We start from the raw sequence: 20,553 nt of genomic DNA, 5'->3' as shown, positions 1-20,553 counted from the left end.
TTGTGGTTTAGGTCCATCATGGTGACTATCTCCTCATTTAATTCTTAAAGCAGTGCCAACACCATCTGTACATTAATAAAATAGGTCTTTCTTACTCGGGTATGAGTATCTTACTGGTATAAACCTTTGCAGTTTTATGTATGTTAATAAATAAATAATGAGCCATTAATGAGACAATGTAATTTGGACTGCTAAATGGCAAAAGTGCTGTTGCCTCCTTTATGAATTTCTGGAGAGGCTGTAAAAGCTTTTGTAAGGTAGGCAAGATATCGAGAGACCTAGCACTGTTAAGCTGTCAAGCTCTTTAAATGTCCATCCCTTGAAACTGGAACAAAACAGCTTGTCTATATCTTTGTGAGTTGAAAGAAATCTGTTCTATTTCCATGATAATAAAATGTGAGGCTGGATGAACACAGCAGGCCAAGCAGCATCTCAGGAGCACAAAAGCTGACGTTTCGGGCCTAGACCCTTCATCAGAGAGGGGGATGGGGAGAGGGAACTGGAATAAATAGGGAGAGAGGGGGAGGCGGACCGAAGATGGAGAGTAAAGAAGATAGGTGGAGAGGGTGTAGGTGGGGAGGTAGGGAGGGGATAGGTCAGTGCAGGGAAGACGGACAGGTCAAGGAGGTGGGATGAGGTTAGTAGGTAGCTGGGGGTGCGGCTTGGGGTGGGAGGAAGGGATGGGTGAGAGGAAGAGCCGGTTAGGGAGGCAGAGACAGGTTGGACTGGTTTTGGGATGCAGTGGGTGGGGGGGAAGAGCTGTGCTGGTTGTGTGGTGCAGTGGGGGGAGGGGATGAACTGGGCTGGTTTAGGGATGCAGTAGGGGAAGGGGAGAAATCTCCCCTTCCCCTACTGCATCCCTAAACCAGCCCAGTTCATCCCCTCCCCCCACTGCACCACACAACCAGCACAGCTCTTCCCCCCCACCCACTGCATCCCAAAACCAGTCCAACCTGTCTCTGCCTCCCTAACCGGCTCTTCCTCTCACCCATCCCTTCCTCCCACCCCAAGCCGCACCCCCAGCTACCTACTAACCTCATCCCACCTCCTTGACCTGTCCGTCTTCCCTGGACTGACCTATCCCCTCCCTACCTCCCCACCTATCTTCTTTACTCTCCATCTTCGGTCCGCCTCCCCCTCTCTCCCTATTTATTCCAGTTCCCTCCCCCCATCCCCCTCTCTGATGAAGGGTCTAGGCCCGAAACGTCAGCTTTTGTGCTCCTGAGATGCTGCTTGGCCTGCTGTGTTCATCCAGCCTCACATTTTATTATCTTGGAGTCTCCAGCATCTGCAGTTCCCATTATCTCTGTTCTATTTCCATAGCTGTTTATTGTAACAATCCTAAATAATGTTGACAGAATATTATTAATGTTTGAATGTTTTCCCCTACCAATCAGTACTGAGAGAAAGAAGGGTTCTAAGTTCACAATTTAATTGACAGTGCAGAAACACAATTTTTTAAGCAGTTTTTTTTATATAGTGAAACCTGTAATAGATATATATCTATTACAGGGGAGATAGGTATTAGAATAACTTGACACAAAATTATAATACAGGCTATAAGGGGCCATCAGGGTACGTGATATATGGGGTGGCATGGAATTTATGAGGGTCATGAGGGTGGCTGGGGTATGAGTTGGCATATGTGGGTATCTGGAGTGGATGGAGGTTGAGGGAGTGTGAGGGATGAGGGCATGAAGACCTAATGTTTGCAAAACAACGGCAACAAGATCCCAAAAAAAATCAAGGGGGGGTTTTCTAAACAGCTCAAGTCAGCACTCGACAGTCACGTGGGTGCTTCCAATGCCTGTCTGGTCACATCAGATCTGTCTCCATCCATGCATCCTTCCTGGGTGTGATGGTGCAATTTTCTCCAAGGTGAGTCTGCTGAGCTAAGAAATTACCTGACTTGTACTACCCACTTTTGGAGCAGGAAACAATCCCTTATGCCTGGGCCAAAATTCTAGGAAGTAAATCAGAGTTAAGTTTTTCTTCCCTCTGTTTTCTTTATTCTTTTCTAAATTCATGACAGTCAGTGGCAACACCCAGTAAAATATTCATTCTTATAAGCACTAGCAGAAAATGGCAGGTTGAGAAATAAAACTACCACCCAACCACTAATGGAGAAACAATGATATAAGTCAACAACAACAGCAGAAAGGAGCTTCCTAAGAAGAAAAAAACACTCAATTCTAACTTGAAGTGAATTTGATGAAGCTTTCAACTGCCCATCATTTTGATTTGATTTATTATTACCACCTGAACCTCGTCAGAGTGAAAAAGATTTGTTTTGCGGGTGGTATCAGCAGATCATACTACGCAAAGTGCATAAGGGTAATAGAGTGCAGTGAAGAATATAATGTTACGAATGCAGAGAAGGTGCACAAAGCACAATATCAATATTAAATTTAAAATTTGAAAGGTCCATTCAGAAGTTAAATAAGAGATGGGAAGAAGCTGGTCTTGATTCTGTTGGTGTGTGTGTTTAAGCTTTTGCATCCTTTGTCTGCTGGAAGAGGTTGGAAGAGATTATAACCAGGTTGGAGGAGTCTTTGATGAATTTAGAGATAGTAAGGACTGCAGATGCTGGAAGCCAGAGTCAGTAGATGTAAAGCAAGAAAAACGCAGCAGGTTAGATAGCATCCGAGGAACAGGAAAGTCAATGTAACCCTTCCTGAGGCAGTGAGAAGTAGAGATGGAGTCAATGGATGGTAAGTTAGCTTGCATGATGTACGGGGCTGCATTTACAACTCTTTGCAGTTTCTTATGGTCCTGGGCAGAGCAGTTGCCATATCAAGCCGCGATGTGTGCAGCACCCCTGAAATTAAGAGAATAACAGGGTGTGAAGCTGGATGAACACAGCGGGCCAAGCAGCAACAGAGGAGCAGGAAAGCTTGACGTTTCTGGTCGGGACCCTTCTACAGAAATGTGGGAGGGGAAGGGGATTCTGAATTAAATACATTTATAAATAAATAAATTTATTTCAGAATCCCCTTCCCCTCCCCCATTTCTGAAGAAGGGTCTCGACCTGAATGTCAAACTTTCCTGCTCCTCTGATGCTGCTTGGCCCGCTGTGTTCATCCAGCTTCACACCGTGTTATCTCAGATTCACCAGCATCGGCAGTTCCTACTATCTCTGCATATATGGGAATCAGTTTCCCAGGAACGCCAATGGGGTCCAACAGCTCTTGCCATCAGTCATGCTACAGAAAAGGTTGTGGCTGTCGCTGGAAGAATAACTTTAAAGCCAAGGCATCCAGAACCAAACAAGTGATTTTTAGAGGTGTAATTTCCAGTGGTAGGTACAAAGGCTTTCCAACCCCAATTGACAGGCAGCTAGCACTCATTTTGCTTTTAGGTATGCCACACGTCAAGAGATTTGCTATCCAACAACACTTGATATAGGCCCTTAAGTGTTATTTCATTTGCCATTCAAAATAAAAGGCGTTAGGTTATGATAATGGTGAACGTGGACTACCTACATTCAATTTCTGTCATCTCAGTTTTAATAGCCAAGGCCTGAGTTTTAATAAGAACAAATACTGACTTTAAATAGCTGCTGTGAATATGTATCCACAGATTGAGGCAACTAGGTGAAATATATTAAACGTGCTGCACTGAAGTCATGAAATTATCCGAGGGCATGGAAACCAGATCATTAAGTTGGTGTGAAGAAATTTGTATCTCTTGCTCAGTTACAAATTGTTCAGATGCTGCGAGACAAAAGCTTACATACAGAGTATTCAACTTGGAAGGACAATGGAATGGAATCAGGAATATACAAATGGGCCTATATCGATAGTTGCTTTGAGCAGGAAGACAGAGAAAAGATGAAAATGAATTGATAACAAGAAGATGAATCTATTTTGTTCTATACCTCTACTGATCTTGAAGTCAATGCTCAGTGAAAAAACCAACTTTATAAAATATTATTTCACAGGATGTGAATGTCACTGGCTCGGCCACCATTGCCCATCCGAGGGGGCAGTTAAGAGTTAGAGTTTCCTTCCCCAATGGACATTCGTGACCTAGATGGGATTTTTCAATAATCAACAATGGAATCATGGTCATGAAGCTCTTATCTCCAGATTTTTACTGAATTCAAAATCCACAATCTGCCTTGGCAGGATTTGAACCCAGGTCCCCAAAACATTACTTGGCTCTCTGGATTAATAGCCCAGCAATAAAATCACTAGGCCATCGCATTTCCTTGAGTAGGGCTTTGGACAACAACCATTAACCAAGATCTGAAGATCTAATACTTCAGAAAATGAGTCAACAATTAAACAACTGCTCCTAGGTTCAAAATCAAACATTACTTTTTTAAAAAGATATAATCTATTCTTCCTGTCCAAACTACACCATTCTCCTTTGTAAATATATCACATGCAGTTGGGTTTGTGTTTGATGCTATATTTTCAGTTTTTTTTCAGGATTAGCAGGTAATAAAATTCTTCTTTCTTACACTCAGGAAATCCTTGTTATTTGGCACTTTAATTTTGATCTTGTTAGTTATGTTTTATTTGAAGTGTGATAGTTATGTTCTTAAATTTTTATTTGCAACTGACTGAGAGGGGCTTAAAGAAGAGTCAATTACCCCTCCTCAGCTGGTCATTACAGTGCCCACTCGAACTCCTAATTTTTCAATAAGTTACATGCTTACGTTTCTCCTTTGGTTTTTGATAAATTAGACTTTCCTATGGCTCTTAGCTCTACAAAGGCTAAATTGTTCCATAATTGTATTTTGCATTTAGTTCAAAGTATTTACAAGTTGTTATTTACACGAACAGAAGAAAAATGTTTTGCAAATGATGTAATATCGTCGAAATTAAAAACAGCAAATTAATATTTTCAATACAATGACTTTACTTGTCTTAGTTATTCTTTCTCATCTATTTCATTAATATATTTTTGAAAACTACTCTGAAACTGAAATATGTACTTGCCTTCAATTCCTGAGATATATTTTCGTATCTATAAAGCACCTTATAAGGAGGAGGGAAGGGTCCTGAGAGATTCAGACTGGTAATTAGTTTATTAAGTTGTTCAAGGTCATTCAGCAGAAGTCCAGTGCACTCATCGTCACAAGCTGGTATAAAATTTATTCAATACAAAACATGTTAGCAAACAGTAATAAATAAATATGCAGTAGAATCACTATAATCAAGTCAAATGCACTCTGTTTCACATTGATATCTCAAACCTTCACTACATTTCACGGAGCAATGATTGATTTCAGTGAAGTTTTATAATTAATAAAGATTGCAGACTTGAATATATTTCAAAGCATCATGCTAGAAATTATTATCGCAATATTGTGCAAACTGTTACTATTGCATATGGTAATAAAGCACAAGAACATTAAATGTTCATACATTATATCAATTAGATGTTCATATTTTCGATGAACTCTGCTGATTAAAATCTACTTTTCCACCTTGTGTGCCACCTGACAAAATAAGGCTTATTGTCATGAATGTAAAGAGTATTTTCTATTCCCTATTTACTGGAATGTGACCATTATCAGTATTGTCACGTGCATGGTTAGCCATGACTAACATTTGAAAATGTTTTCATTAATAAAGGATAAATTATGTCACTGAAATTCTTGTATTTTTTTCCAGTATTAAACTTGCATTCATTACAATAGTTCTTAACTAATCTTCCAGATATGTCCCCGCATCATTCTAAATTAATAGAGAACATTGCTGGTATCATTTTACATAGTAATAAATACTTATATGAATGTTATTTTTACTCACTAGTGGGACATGTGCATTACTGGCTGGCCAGTATTTATTGCCTGTCCCTACTTGCCTTTGAGAAGGTGGCAATGAGCTGCTGTAGTTTGACACACAATACCTTTAGGGAGGGAATTCCAGGATTTTGATTAAGCAGCAGTGAAGGAATGGCAATATATTTCCAAGTAATGATGGGGAATGGCTTGGAAGGGAACTTGCGAGTGGTGGTGTTCCCATATATCTGCTTCCCTTGTCCTTCTAGGTGGAAGTGATTGCAAGTTTGGAAGGTGCTGTCTAAGAATTTTTGGTGAATTTCTGCAGGGCGTCTTGTAGATAGTACTATCTGCTGCTACTCACCATCAGTAGTGGAAGGAGTGATTGCTTGTGGATGGGATGTCAGGCAAGTGGGCTGCTTTGTCCCGGATGGCATCAAGCTTCTCGAGTGTTGTTCGGGCTGCAATCACCCAGGCAAGTGGGGAGTGTTCCATCACACTCCTGACTCATGCCTTGTAGATGGTGGATAGTCTTTCAGGAATCAGGAGTTGAGTTACTCATTGCAGTATACCTAGCCACTGATCTGCTCTAGAAGCCATGTTTTTATATGGCAAGTCCAGTTGAGTTTCTGGTCAATGGCAATCCCCAGGACATTGATGGTGTGGGATTCAGTGCTGGTAATGCCACTGTATGTCAAAAACCAGTGATCATATTGTCTCTTATTGGAGAAGATCAGTGCTTGGCATTTTGTGTGGCATGAATGTTATTTGCCACTTTTCTGCTCAAGTCTTTTCTTCTAATTTATCCATTCCATGTTTAGTTTGAAATCATAGCTTCTTTTCTTTGATCTGCTTCTCAAGTTGCATTAAGTCACATGCTTACTGGTATAAACTATAGCTGCTACTTCTTTGCCTGTTCTTCTATTCTGACTTGTCAATAGGTTTCCTTCCCTATTTTCTTTCTACCTTACTTTGGTACTAATTCCTTCACTTCTCCTTCTCTCAACCGGCAGGTTGGCTACACTTGGATAACATTTTGTGGGAATTTTTCTTCCTCTTGTGCATATTTAAGAACATTCCTATGATGGTAAACTTTCATAACGAATTCTATGATGATCACACACAACAAGTTAAACATTGCTTTATTCCATGCAAACCAAGAAGCAAACGTCTGGTACAACCAACCTCAAGATTAATGTCATTTTAGTGAAAATGTTGGCACTTTGCAAAGTCAAACACTGATACTTGTTAGTGCGAACATATAAAACTTAAACCCCATGTTAAAGCACTGCAGACATTTTAAAACAAATCAAAAGGCACAACTTCAAACAAAATGGTTCAAATCTAAGGTGGCAATTCATGCATATTCTTTCAAATTATGCAGTGTCTCCGACCTTACCTCATTTTATCAAAATGACTGAATTTTTGTTAAGCAGTATATGGGAAAATGTTAGAAGGCAAATTCAAGATTGCCTAGTTCCTGTTGACAGCAATGCTCAAATATAGTGCATTTTGTAAAATCATCTTTCTGGCTATTTAGCCTTGCTCCCAGCTCTCATTGCCTTTGATAAATGTTCCCTGGTGGGAGTGCAGGAACATTAAATTTAATTCCATATCTACAAGGCCAAATATACTTAAGAAATTTAATTGTGTCACTTACTTTGTAAGCATAAGGCACTCATGCCACCAGCAATTTTTGTATAAGATAGAAAATGACTGCAGCTTATTAGGAACAAGCTACCAAAAGCAAAGGTCAGACCATTATTTCTGCACTGCCGAGTTTCAAGTGCGTTATCATATAAAGATCAATAGTGAGGCTCAGAACTGATTACTCAACAGCTGAATGAACAAACATCCATCAAAATATATAATTAGCTCAACATGGGGAAAGCAGTAAGCCTGATTAAGTAAATCTTTTCTTGAGGTGGTAGGTTCTTAGGGCTATCTTTCTGAAGTTTGTCACTAATTTTAGCATAAACAAACAACTTAGAGAAAATAAACTAAACAAAAATTGAGAATATTCAATTTGAACAATAAACTCTATCATATACTGAAAATGACAATGAAATTCATAATAGATGAGAAATTACCTTTGGCAATGTTTGTGGATAAGTAAATAGCAGGTCAGACATAAGGTCACAAATTAGAAATGTATCCTTTTTAAAGGTGTTGTAATATTAATGAGGCCTTTCAAAAATCCTAAGCGAAGTTATGCGATGATACTTTGGCTTTAAGAGGTAGATATTGTCCTTTTGATTTGAAGAGAGAGATGTGCAGAACTGACTATATGAATCCAATAAAATGAAAAGCTTGTGAGGCCTTGGGTTCCTTTTAAAGAGTTGAAACAACAGAAGTAGCCTGAGTGCACGGGGTCAAGCTTGCACAGAGCCAGGATTGTTAGTTTTTCAGAAGCTGGGTCTTGAAGTTGGGTTTGAAAGCTGCAGTACATGTCTCCCAGCTACTCTTTGTTTCAGCATTTTCTCTTGATGTTTCTCTGCCTGGAGAACTGCATGTGAGACAACCTATTTTACTGAATTTACCTTTGCCGAGGGTGTGTTTTGGGGATGTAATATTTTGTAACAGTTACTGTTTAGCAGTTAAATAATCTATTATTTTGTTAAGTTTTCCAATAGAGTTAAATTATAGCAATTTCTTCTTTCTTTTGTTGTATTTTAACCAAAGTGTATGAACAAAGTGTGTTTTTCTTCAAATCTAGAAGTTTGACTAAGCAAATTTTATCTAGAATGCTATGCCCGGCACTTAGGATCTAGTTGAGATGTTTGGTCTGGTTCATATTAGTTAATTATAAGTTAACATCTCAGTATAAATAATGGATAGAATAATGTTTACTAATGTGTCGATCATTCATCAATTACTATTGAAAACAGTATATTTAAATTGTACGACTTCAAACCTTTGTGGCCACTGAACCTTACTGTTGATCTGATTTTCAACCTTTGTAGCATTGTCTTTACAAACCTCAACCTTTAACCTACATTTATTAATGGGAAGAAAAGCTTCCTGTGATGAAAACAAATTGCCTACTATCCAAAATGACTAGCTCAGCTTCATAGTTTTCTGGAAGGTCAAGTCCTAGTTACTTCCTTAGGAAATAATTTTTCAGCAATTGCAGGCAACAGGAAAATCAAATCAATGTAAATTATTTCACTGGATTCAGTGCGAACACATAAAGTCTTTTGTATAGAACACAGAAAAGTTGGCTACCCATATTTGTGATATTCGACAGAAGCCAAATAAAGCGCTAACAATATTCCTTCATAGTAAAGTTTTATGAAGCTGCTAGCACATCCATTTCTGGGAGAGTTTTCTGACAATGCAAATGCCTTGACCTTTAGCCTGATGAAAACCAGAACAGCTACAGACAGTAGAAAAGAGACTGAGAAATAAAGACATGGAAGACCACCAAATAAAAAAGAACGAGCTGCTAAGCTTGGATGATTGTTGCAGATCTGCTTGAAAGAAATACATTTCTGGGTATAATATTTTTCTTAATAATTTTCCGTAAATATATCAGCACGAAACGCAACATCTTGTCAGGATTATCAAAGGATGGAAACTGGACACACTCAATGCCAAAGAGGCATCCTGAAGCGTTGAAAACTGAGAAGCTTGCTGCACTTTGCTATACATTGTTTCCACAGTATCAGTATCAAATTGTAGAAGACAAAGCCATTCGGATAGGATCCTGCCATATCTCTACCTGTATTTGTTGAAAGCCTTCTTAAGATGAATCAGTATCAGTGTGGTTTATGGTGTCCAGCTGTTTGAATTTGTCATGTTAGAAAAAAGTACATGGAAACAAATCAGCACACACAATTTTAATAATATTTGATGTTAAGATACGTACAAATACATTCTGTGCCCTCGCGAACATGCCACTCCATGCAGCTATCGCAGTTCCAGCCCCTCATTCCTGGTTTGCAACTACACTGACCAGTGGCTTTGTCACATGGTACAGGTAATGAACCAATAGGATCACACTCACATTGTACACAAGCGCTTCCTTCAATTCTTGGATTGCCATAGTAACCAGGTGCACACCTAAAAATTTACAAAATCAGTATTTGAAAATGGTTTGAAAAAACTTCAAATACATTGGTAATATAGCCAATGAGAATCCAGAAATCCTGTGACAGGCTTTTTGGAACTGGGCCCTGGAATTTATACTTACTCATTGGATACAACACTGATCCAGTCACATTTCCTCAAATAAGAGGGGTTTAGATATTACATGTGACTATCCCACCATTTCTGATGCCTGCAGGGCCACATGTAACATAAACATTTCTGCATTCCCACTCCAACAATATTTCAATCTCACTGTTTTCTCATAGGGCCTGATTCAGCATAACCAATAACCTCTCTGATATATTGGAAATACCCAAAACCCTTGAGGACAGTATATTAAAGGGCGGCAGTAGTTAGCACTGCTTGCCTCACAGCACCAGGGACTCAGGTTCGATTCACCCTTGGGTGACTGTCTGTGTGGAGTTTGCACATTCTCCCCGTGTCTGAGTGGGTTTCCTCCCATGGTCCAAAGATATGCAGACCATACTAAAAAGCCTATTGTGTCCAGGGACATTGAGGCTAGATGGATTAGCCAAGGGAAAAACAGGGATACAGTAGGGGTTGGGTTTGGGTTTGGGTGGGATGCTCTTCAAAAGATCAGTGTGGACTCTATGTGCTGAATGGCCTGTTTCCACACTGTAGGAATTCTATGATTAAAGCAATGCACCTTGTCCACTGCAACTTCCAGTTGGTGGAAAATGCTCCCTTACTTAGATAGCATTACACCATGCCCTCCCAATTTCCTGCTGCTCTGGCCCAAACTATACAGGCTTTTATCTTTAGGTCGCCTAATTTCACCACTCATGTACATGAGGAATTGTTTCATTTAAAAGGTTTAAAGCATTATAATGTTTTAAGACAATATGTTTATAAAGCCTTGGAATTATTTACAATACCACAATTATTTTTTTTGATAATTCTTAAAAATCCTTGAATTATTTTAATACATCTATGATCAGAATGACTTTTTACCTGTCACAGTGCTGCCCCTCATATCCTTCTTTACATGCATCACAGCGATAAGCATGATGTCCTTCTATAACGCAGGTAGGACTAAAGCTGAAAGTAATTAAATACAAAAGGTCAACGGAAGCTAAGTAGATAATAAATTAATGTAAAGATATGCTACTTTTATTTTCAATAGCAGCATAAATGCCAGGCTGCATACATATTAAAATAATATCAATACTCTTGAGTAAGAATACAGGTTTCATTGCAGGGCTGGGTTGTCCTGCGAGGTTATTTCGTTGCACCGCAGGATGATTTTTCCTTCTGTAACAGCACATTTAAAGTGCAACAATGATTAGCATTCATCTCATCCATAAAACTAATAAAGTGTTCCATCAGGCAGCTGACAGGTTCGACCAACACTGAAAAGTCTGAATGACACTGAGGCCAGCATTATCTCAACAATTTAAATTCTTACTCCTCACTAAAACATTTTGAGTCATTCTAACCATGGTTAATGAGAATATTAAAACATCATGATGTAAAAGACAGAATATTTGCCCCAAGGGAATCCATATTTTTCCAGAAACAAAAATCAAGGGAAGGGAGCTAAGATGTATCGATCTTTGAGTTTGGGAGAGGGGATGGTTACTGCCTTGTGCCTATGGCAACACAACTCTATCACTAAAGTATAGATGAGGTGGGAACAAACTTTTCTGATCTTCTGCTTCATTAGTTTTATGATAACATGTCAATCACAATTCAATAAATCTCAAATATAGGGTGTCCTGATGGTACAGAAGTACCATTAAACCAGTACCATTCTGATAGAGTCATGAATGGATGAGTCATCCAAAAACCCAAGCAAAGGTGCTGGGGACGTGGGTTCAAATCGTACAATGGCAGATGGTGAAATCTGAATACAATGCAAAACAGGAATTAAAAGCTAGTCTCATGGATACCATTGTCGATTATTGGGGAGGAAACCTTCTGGTCCACAAATGTCCTTTTGCAAAGGAAATCTGCCATCCTTCTGTGGTCTAGCATATGTGTCAGTCCATATCCACAGCAATGTAGTTGCCTCCAGAGTGCTCTCTGTGCGATTAGGGAAAGGCAATGAATGCTGAGCTAGCCAGCAACTCTCACATCCCATATAAGAATAACAAGGAAAAATTGGTTAGACTTGTGTCTATCTAAGCAAAAAACTATGCAGATCATTCTCTAATCAACACTAAACTCCCTGATCTCAGGTAGGCAACTGCAGAAGTACTACCAGTGAGCTTATTACCCACAGGTTAACGGGAGAAAAATTGACTGAGGTTGCTGATCACTACTTTAAATTCATGTTCCCATTGAACAGATGAGGTTTGGTGAAGACCAGATCAAAGTCTACCACAGCTCCCCCTGGGGTGGAACAGCCTGTTGCCTTGGAGCAAAATGAAGCCAGATCATTTGGGGGAGGTATACGAGATGGGCCAGCAAGAATGCAATGCTGCATAGCAAAACATCAGCACTTTGAGAAGAGGTGTGAAGGGATGAAACTAGTAGTGGCATGCAAAAAATGTAATGTTTGGTGGAAGCAAAGTGTTAGAATAGCTTCAGGCAGTCACAGCCTAATGTGGATCAGTTTTTGTATTTAATGTTCGTAATTTTACATATTTAAATTAATAATTTTAATAATCTAAGAGTGAAAATTCCACAAATATTTTCAAAATTGAGTTTAGCAGACACAGTGAGTCCTGAAGAATGGTGCAATTTTCTGAAAGGAACTGCCTGACTGGATGTCTTGATCTCCTCAAGCTGTGATCAGTGATCGGGAGGGCTCCACAAATAGTCAGGATGATATTGTCACATAGTTCTTGCCACTGGGATGTGCAGCACTGCAATGTTAGAATCTTACTTGTTACTGGAGATTTGAAGGGGACAAGCACAAGGACGGCAGTCATTTGGAGATCCTCTTACTATTCCATAGTGTCCAGGAGCACACACTTCACAATGCCCACCAGCTGTGTTGTCACGACAATTCTGGCAGAGAAAGGATTCTGCTCAGTAAAAGTTTATGTCTTCATTACAATTATCCATAAAATGATATTTATAAACATAAGCACCTTCAATTCAGACAATGTTTACTTGTTATTTCCAAACAAAAAAGACAACAATTTGGAAAATGTATTATCTCTGACACCCCAAACTAAGTGTATTTAAGCAGTTCACAGGAAAATGCTCTGAAGTCATTTGAGAAACATTATTTTTATTCATATTCTGAGGTGAAAAAAAGTCCTGAATTGTTCAGAGTAGAAAAATCAAGGCCTTTCTTTAGCTCAGTAAACAAAATACTTCCTGAATTTTATCATTTTACATGCACAATGATTTATGTGTTGTATAAAAGGACTGTCATCAGCGAAATACTCAAAATCTGCTATTGTAAACTTCAAATAACACAGGCACAGACACAATAAATTCTTGAAAAACAACTGACTTGAATTTGAAGTTATGTGATGTTGCATTTGACCGCTATTGTAGAAATGGCTGAAATCTTTCAAGCAGTCATTTTTCTTACCGGAAAAAAACAGCTGTTTCCCATTATTGAAAAATTGCTTTTTGTATCAAGATTGTTGGTTAGAGAAGACTCAGTACATGTAATTTCTTTGTTGGCAGTGTATCAATACCCTCCTTCCGCAGAAAAATAATTCACAATGGTCAATATTTTGCTGGAGTGCGATCTGTTAGTATGTGTGTAAGTTTTAAAAACATTTTTGCTAATAAATTTGCTTGAATTGTGAGTTTATGATGGCATAGAAAGTGCAACAAGTTTGATAAATCATGAGAAAAACAATCTATCTCCTCCACCAAAATGAAAGGATTTAAATTGACAAGAAGGATTGTAAATTAGAGTGAACAAATTCAGTGATACAACAGAAAGAGAAATTGAGATTGGATAGAGAGAGAGAAAGTAACACGTCAGAAAGGCAAATTAAAAATGAAAACTAAAGGAACAAAAAAATTCTCTTAAAAGTAAATTAAGGAATGTGTTTGGAGAATAACAATATTCCTTTGTGTACTGACAGGCTTGCCATAGTCATGAGACCCCAGCTGTATGTGCAGTCTATGTGACTTTACAACACACATCCCATTTGGATTTCATGTTAATATCTGATGACTTTTTCTGCAAAAGAGATAGACTGGCAGCTAGTAATAAGTGAGAAATCTTCAGTAGTCACACTTATAAGCTCACAGATATTACAGAAAACCTTTTTGCTTGCTTTTTCTTTAAGTACAGCTATGTGGTTTAATAGGTCATTTCCTTCTTATTCTCCACTTTGGTAAAACGCCTTGAGATTTAACTTCATGAACTCTCATATGAATATATGTATGGTACCTATATTCTCCATTCATGTTTTCTTTAGACCATTCAATTCTCAATCTGAAAGCTGGTTTAACCAGGGCTGGATTTTATGGGATTGCTGTGGTCTCCATCCCAACGAAAAAAGTAGTTGGGAACTAAATTACAAACATCCTGACTATCATGCAGCCATTTTACATCCTGATGGGAGTCACAGGGCTAATGGCATGCCTGCCACTACCACCCTGGACAGCTGCCAGCCTATTTGACTGGCTAGCACCACTGTGTCTTCACAGCACCACACTTGGGTTGGTGGCTACTGCTGGGATTTCAGGCAGATCCTGAAGAGGAGGTGGCCCTGGGGCAGGACTGAAGGTAACTCCAGTTAAAATTGGGAGCTAACTGTTAAGGTCCAGTGAGAGTTTGACTGAGATGGGAATTTGAGAGGATTCAAGGTTAGGGGAGGGAAAGGATAAGGGGATAATATATTTTTGTGGGGCTTGTATGATTCCTTTGGTGGGCACGGGAGATTCCACCACTCCCACCCTTCCACAAACAAAATTCCACTTTTATCTTGCGAGCCAGTAAACGTTGCCGGGTTATTCACTTGGCCTTGGCCTCCCCGGCTATGAATAAATTAGTGGCAAGTTGTACCAAGCCTGCTTCATACACTTTCTTCTCAAAACCTCCTCCTTGACTGCTGCTCCTGTCTCCCTGAGGCATCAGTAGTAGCTACTGCTGCCAATGGAGCTGCTGGAGCTGAAGAGTTCCTAGCCTAAATTGTCCCATTCTCATAGGCATCATTCTGCCCTTAAAGGCCTGGTAATCCAAACAACAGCCAATAAGCATCACTCAGAGCTAGTAAGAACTGTCGATGCTGAAACACAGCAGGCCAGGCAGCATCAGAGGAGCAGGAAGGCTGACATTTTGGGTTGGGACCCTTCTTCAGAAAAGCCCCATTTCTGAAGAAGGGTCCTGACCCGAAACGTCAGCTTTCCTGCTCCTCTGGTGCTGCCTGGCTTGCTGTGTTCTTCCAGCTCCACACTGTGTTATCCATCTATAACAGCCAATAGTATGTCTATTCCCCACTTCTGGAAATGGAGGGGGCCATTTCACAACTGGCTTGGTGGCCAGTGGAGAAGGCCAAAAGGATGGCGTGTGTTATGGAGGTGAATTTAGGTAGATGCTGACCTAATAATATTGTTTCTCTTGTCCTTTTCCGTGGTTGAGATCACAGAACCAGGGACTCAAAACAAAGAAAATTCAGTCAATGTCTTTTTATTCATTTATGGGACATGGTCACTGGTGGCTAGACCAGGTTTTTTTGCCTATCCCTCTTGTAGACAGTAGATACTGCAATCACAGTGCATTAGTGGTGACTGGAAGAATATAGGTAGCATAGCTTTTACTGTCCCAAGTGAAACTGCTATGTGTATTTGTTCTTGTTTGTGAGCAAGTGCATGAGTGTCACAAAGCTGATTTGTGGCTTGTACATAGTTAAGCAGTCTGACTCTGGTCTAGTTCTTGCAGAGTGCCAGGCTCCACTATCGACAAGGCCTGTCCTTTTAAGCTTCTGGAGAAACTGTAAAGCGTTTTTTTCTTGCTGGAGATTGTTTTGACCTGGTAATCCTATGAGATGCATGTTTCCTATAGAGTACACCTTTAGCCAGAGGATCAGTAAGCTCAGTTGACTTGATGGAAGGTTTGCAATGCAGAGTGAGGTCAGCAGCATGCTTTCAATTCCTGGACCAGCTGAGGTCACCATGAAGGTCCCTTATCCTGAACTTCACCACTCTCCTGATGTGTGGTGACCCTCAGGTCAAACTCACCACCAGGCAATCTCTTGCTCATGGAGGACGATGATGACCTCAAAATTTTATTTTAGCCAAACTCAGTATGATTTTTAAAAATGACAATAATCATATAAAAATAAGCCTCCTTCACTTCTGAGCTCCATGTCTTAAAAAAATTAAATCAAAAGTCTGGCGATGTGTCTCAAATCAGGTAGCCCCTTTCCCTATATTACAACGGTGACAACAAATGTTCAAAAAATTCACTAGAAATCAATTTCTTCAGCTCTTTTGATCAAACAGTAATAAACAGTAATAGACATTTCAGTACCTGACAAATCGAAGTCTTACTGTCACAAATGTCACTATGGCCATTGCACTGACATCGTACACAGCTCCACACCACCGGTCTGTGCTGCCTGACTGTTGATCTCAACGGTACTCTGTAATAACTGAGCATACAATCCTGAAGGATAAGGAAACAGAAGGCATTGTTGGCTTTTATCATCTTCACATTCTATGATGGACTCTGCGCTTACCATGGCAAGAGATATCAACCAGATATGCTGACAATTTTTCACCCTTGATCAGTATCACCACATATTGTTTCCAAAAGGAATAGAACAAGCTGATAAAAATTAGGTTCTTTCAAGTGTTACCTAAATTTTAACTACTTTACTACGCAACCTTGCTGTTGCCCATTTCAGTTAAGCATACGTAGCTGGATTCCCCTCCACTCTCCTGGGCAAAATTGGAAAATCGAACAATGTTGGAAGGTAATGCCTAGCACTGTATACTTAACCTAACCTCAGTTTTCACAGCATACCTCACTACCTAACAATCCAAACATCATGATGAGGCGACTGGCTATTTCTACTGTTCCCATCCTTTCACATGAAAATGCTGATTAACAAAGCAGAGTTTGGATCCCAAGTTGATTTCAACCTTAGTATCTCTGTCTCCACCAAGAACAGGGCTGTCAGGAAGAAGATATTGAAAATTGTCCAACCATGGAACAGAAAGGGCTACAAAATGCCTCCTTTCGCTGGTCCAGCATATTTACACTTTGATCTTAAGAGGGTCTTGACAGAATTATTGCTGTAGTTTTTGAGCTGTACTCTTGAGCTGGAACATAAGTTCAGCGAAGTACAGAAAGCTAGAACGTTCTGTTTCTAACAGTTGATCCAGCTTAAGTTTTTCTTATAGAGGATAGAGTGGTTTTAATTTACACTGACACAGTCAGGGACATACAGTTTAAAGGGTTATAGTCCAAGATTTCAAGATTCGGCACAGACATGAATAGCAAAACCCTCATTATGGCTGTAGCATCCAGTAACACCCTTCGTGAACTAAAACCGTTCAGACAACATCTGTAGTATTTTGCAGACCAAAACTTGATGATCTCAAGAAAGGTGTTGTACAAAGTGTACTAGTCGTTGACAATAATGGCCTTTGCAGAATTAAGTTATCCAGTCTTTCCATACATAATTAGAAATGTCTAGAAAAGTTCTGGAAGCTTCATGAAGACCAGCTCAAATAAAGAATTAACTTCAGGATTAATACACTCTGACTCCTGTCAGACAGACAGCAACACCAACAGTCTACCAATCAGTTTCTATGAAGAAGGTGCAGCAAAGAACATGAGACTGTGACTGTTTTCTGAACAGGAATTGACAGACAGACTGTCTCTTGACATTAATTAAGGCCTTTGGGAACAATCTTTTGGTCAAGATAATGGGCTAGACTATTGACATATTATTTGATAATGGAGGGAAGTACGAAGCCTTATTCACAGATCAACAATAATTCCATACTTTACATGCAGCCAACACCATTGCAATTGACAGCAAAATGCACCAAATCAACAAATCTATAACAGATGTGGTCTGTCCACTATCCATTTATGTCAATAAAGCAGGTGGTGCAAACAAATACTGGGCACACATGTGCAGGAAATCTTGTTCCAACAGCCTAGCCAGACCCCAGATCAAAACGGGAAAGACCATATAACAGCACAACACTGACAACAAAACAATAACAGTGTGCACAAGTGCAAATACATCAATCAGGTTCAGAACCAATCAAGCAAAAGGCAAATTTCAGAAGATGACCAAACTGTTAACCTGAAAAATCATAACACAGTCTATGGTATAAAGTGATCAGAATCTTTTACAACCATTAATATCCCGTGTACTGAAAAAAAGACCGACTCACATGGAAAGCTAAAATCAAAATGCGAGATAGCACCAATATCTGAAAGACATTTCTTTGAAGGTGGTGCTCCATGGTACAGCCTATGAGAGACTGGCTACTATGTAACAGATTTGCACATTGGCGGGATCACATTGCCATGCCAGCACACAAGTTCATTTTGGATTCTGCTGAGGAGAAACTAACAGTCCAAAAGGAGTTGTTGATATGGATGTTTAATGCTGTCGTGGCTTTTACTGCCAGTAACATTGGACTCCCTCCCAGTCCAGTGGGTCACAAGGCATCTGTGTTCTGTGAATGCCTCTCAAGATATCTCCAGCTGCCACTGGAAATGCATCTCTAATACTTTCAGACAGTTAAGACAAAGGAAGTGGATTCTTAAACATTCCATGGCTCTGAATGCGAGTGGGTCCTGATAGCCTTTGTCCTGTCTGTGGTCAGCATCTGGTTCTGCTATAGTTGATAACCTTTGCTGCTCTCTGGTCACACTTCAACTATGCTCAATTCTGGCCTTCCTCTATGCATTTCCTCCTGCATTTGAGGCTCCAGATGCACCTCCAGAAGCTTAACAGAGAGAATAGGCCTGGCAAGGTTATGTTCTATGATGCCAACCTGACCTCGGTAAACATTTTTTACCTGGAGCTGAATGAGACCCACTCAGATATTCATGGAACTTGCCTTGGTGTCAACACAGAGTTGCACTCGAACTCCCTTTCAGCTTCCTCTCCCGTCACACACAACAATCTGTCAGCAGTGATAGGCAGTTGTAAACAGCTCACCATCCACCTTGATGATTGACTCGCCTGCTCACCACCAAATTTAACCAGTTGTGAAAGGAAGGCCTGTGCATCCCCTGCACTGCCAACTTGTTCAGGTAGCATTTAATCGCTGAATGTTGTGGTTTGAGAGTATTCATTGCATGTGGAACTAATGTAATTAGCTTCCCTCCACATGACCTTGGCTTTGTTGTCCTGTGTCCTCCACATTCTCCGAAACGGGATAATGTAGAGTTTCCATTCTACAAGCTTTTGATGCTGCTCCTGTACCACTCAGTGCCCTGATCACCTCTTTCACCATTCGCTTGCCCAGCATTAAATACCACCTGTGGGTTGACCAGTGTCAGCAAATACTTGACTTTGCTATTGGCAAAACAAAACTGATTCCCCAGCTTCAGTAAAAAAAATCCATTATATATCTCACGTATTAACCGGATCAAAAGAAGACTTTTTGAAAACTGCCCTTGAAAAAAACATAATTAATTATTCAAACGTTGGTTAGTGCCACCAATTGAACTGCCCTCTGAGCAGTTAGGGATTGGAAGTAAATGCTGACACAGCCAATGACACCCACAATCCTTGAATGAATTTTAAAAAAAAGTTATCAAGCAGTTGAAATAAAGTGCCGTTGGACTCTGAGGTAACCTTCATGCTGTCCACTACAACTTCCAATTTTGTCAAACTGATGTCAACAAATTAATAAAATCCTTGAAATTAGTCCTGATATTAAAAATCTGTTTACACCAATAATGTATTATTTCTAGAGTATTATCTCACAATTATCTGTTCATTTATATTGTCAGCATTTATTCTAGCTTTTGTTTCATTCCCCTTTACAAAAGTGGACTTTTATCTTTGGCTTCACCCTTTCTTTCACTGTTACCATAGGCTCCAAGAACCATTGACATTACCTGGCATGACAAGCCAGAATAACCTTCTGGACAAAAGCATTGCTCAATCTGTTGGGCATGTTCAGCCCTGAAGTAGTGATCACTGGCTTCAGCCACTTCCATCGATATCTCAGAGATTCTGGATTGACATTTGAAAGAAAAAAAAGAAATCTGTTAAACATCTTGAATTGTCAATTTTGCCTGTAAATTAAATTTCCCTACATTTTGACATTACTGTCATTAATCTATGTATATTTAACCAGATTGCATATTTATGGTAAATTCACAAGCTGTTAGAGCTAAGGCTCATTATTGTCTATCAAATCAGCCATGCTGAACTTGATTAGGGATGTTTTACAAGCATTTTACAAATGCTTTCCCTAATAATATAAACTGGGTAAAACTCTACACCTGTCAATGGGAGAGAGAAAGTCACTTTCTTTCAGATAACGTAATTCCCTAAATTCTCACACAGATAAATGTCATTCCTGATTGGTTTGACTTGGTATAATGAGCAATTAAAATGGAAGTATCATCATAATGGGTAAACATCTCTGGTAAATAAAACAGCCTCTTAATCTGATAAATTCTACTAAAACTTTACAACACATGGACAATTAACCAATAAATGAAGCAAAAACATCTAAATAAATGCATCTCAAGAAGGAATCTGATCAAGTGAAACGTGCTGCTGGAGAATAAATACCCTTAGTGCGTTCATCAAATTTCAAAGCTCCTCCTGCAGCTTTACAAATAGTGAAAGAAACACAGG

At 39.5% G+C, this 20,553-nt stretch overlaps 1 protein-coding gene across 3 annotated transcripts in view; it reads right to left on the bottom strand.

The window, feature by feature from the left end:
• lama2 (laminin, alpha 2) overlaps positions 1 to 20,553 on the bottom strand; it is a 372,371-nt gene that overhangs the window by 97,230 nt on the left and 254,588 nt on the right. For 2 of the 3 annotated variants that reach the window (XM_059645398.1, XM_059645400.1), the window contains 6 exons: positions 19,803 to 19,920; positions 16,236 to 16,370; positions 12,672 to 12,796; positions 10,796 to 10,882; positions 9,603 to 9,796; positions 4,947 to 5,089 (listed from right to left, as the gene is read on the bottom strand). In XM_059645398.1, coding sequence (XP_059501381.1) covers positions 4,947 to 5,089; positions 9,603 to 9,796; positions 10,796 to 10,882; positions 12,672 to 12,796; positions 16,236 to 16,370; positions 19,803 to 19,920 — 802 coding nt within the window. The remainder of the gene's footprint in view (positions 1 to 4,946; positions 5,090 to 9,602; positions 9,797 to 10,795; positions 10,883 to 12,671; positions 12,797 to 16,235; positions 16,371 to 19,802; positions 19,921 to 20,553) is intronic. The other variant, XM_059645399.1, reaches the window with a different exon arrangement.

This window comes from Stegostoma tigrinum, chromosome 4, assembly GCF_030684315.1.
Source record: "Stegostoma tigrinum isolate sSteTig4 chromosome 4, sSteTig4.hap1, whole genome shotgun sequence".
Classification (NCBI taxonomy): Eukaryota; Metazoa; Chordata; class Chondrichthyes; order Orectolobiformes; family Stegostomatidae; genus Stegostoma; species Stegostoma tigrinum.
The sequence above is the reverse complement of the archived record's forward strand: the minus strand, read 5'-3'. Positions and strand labels throughout refer to the sequence as shown.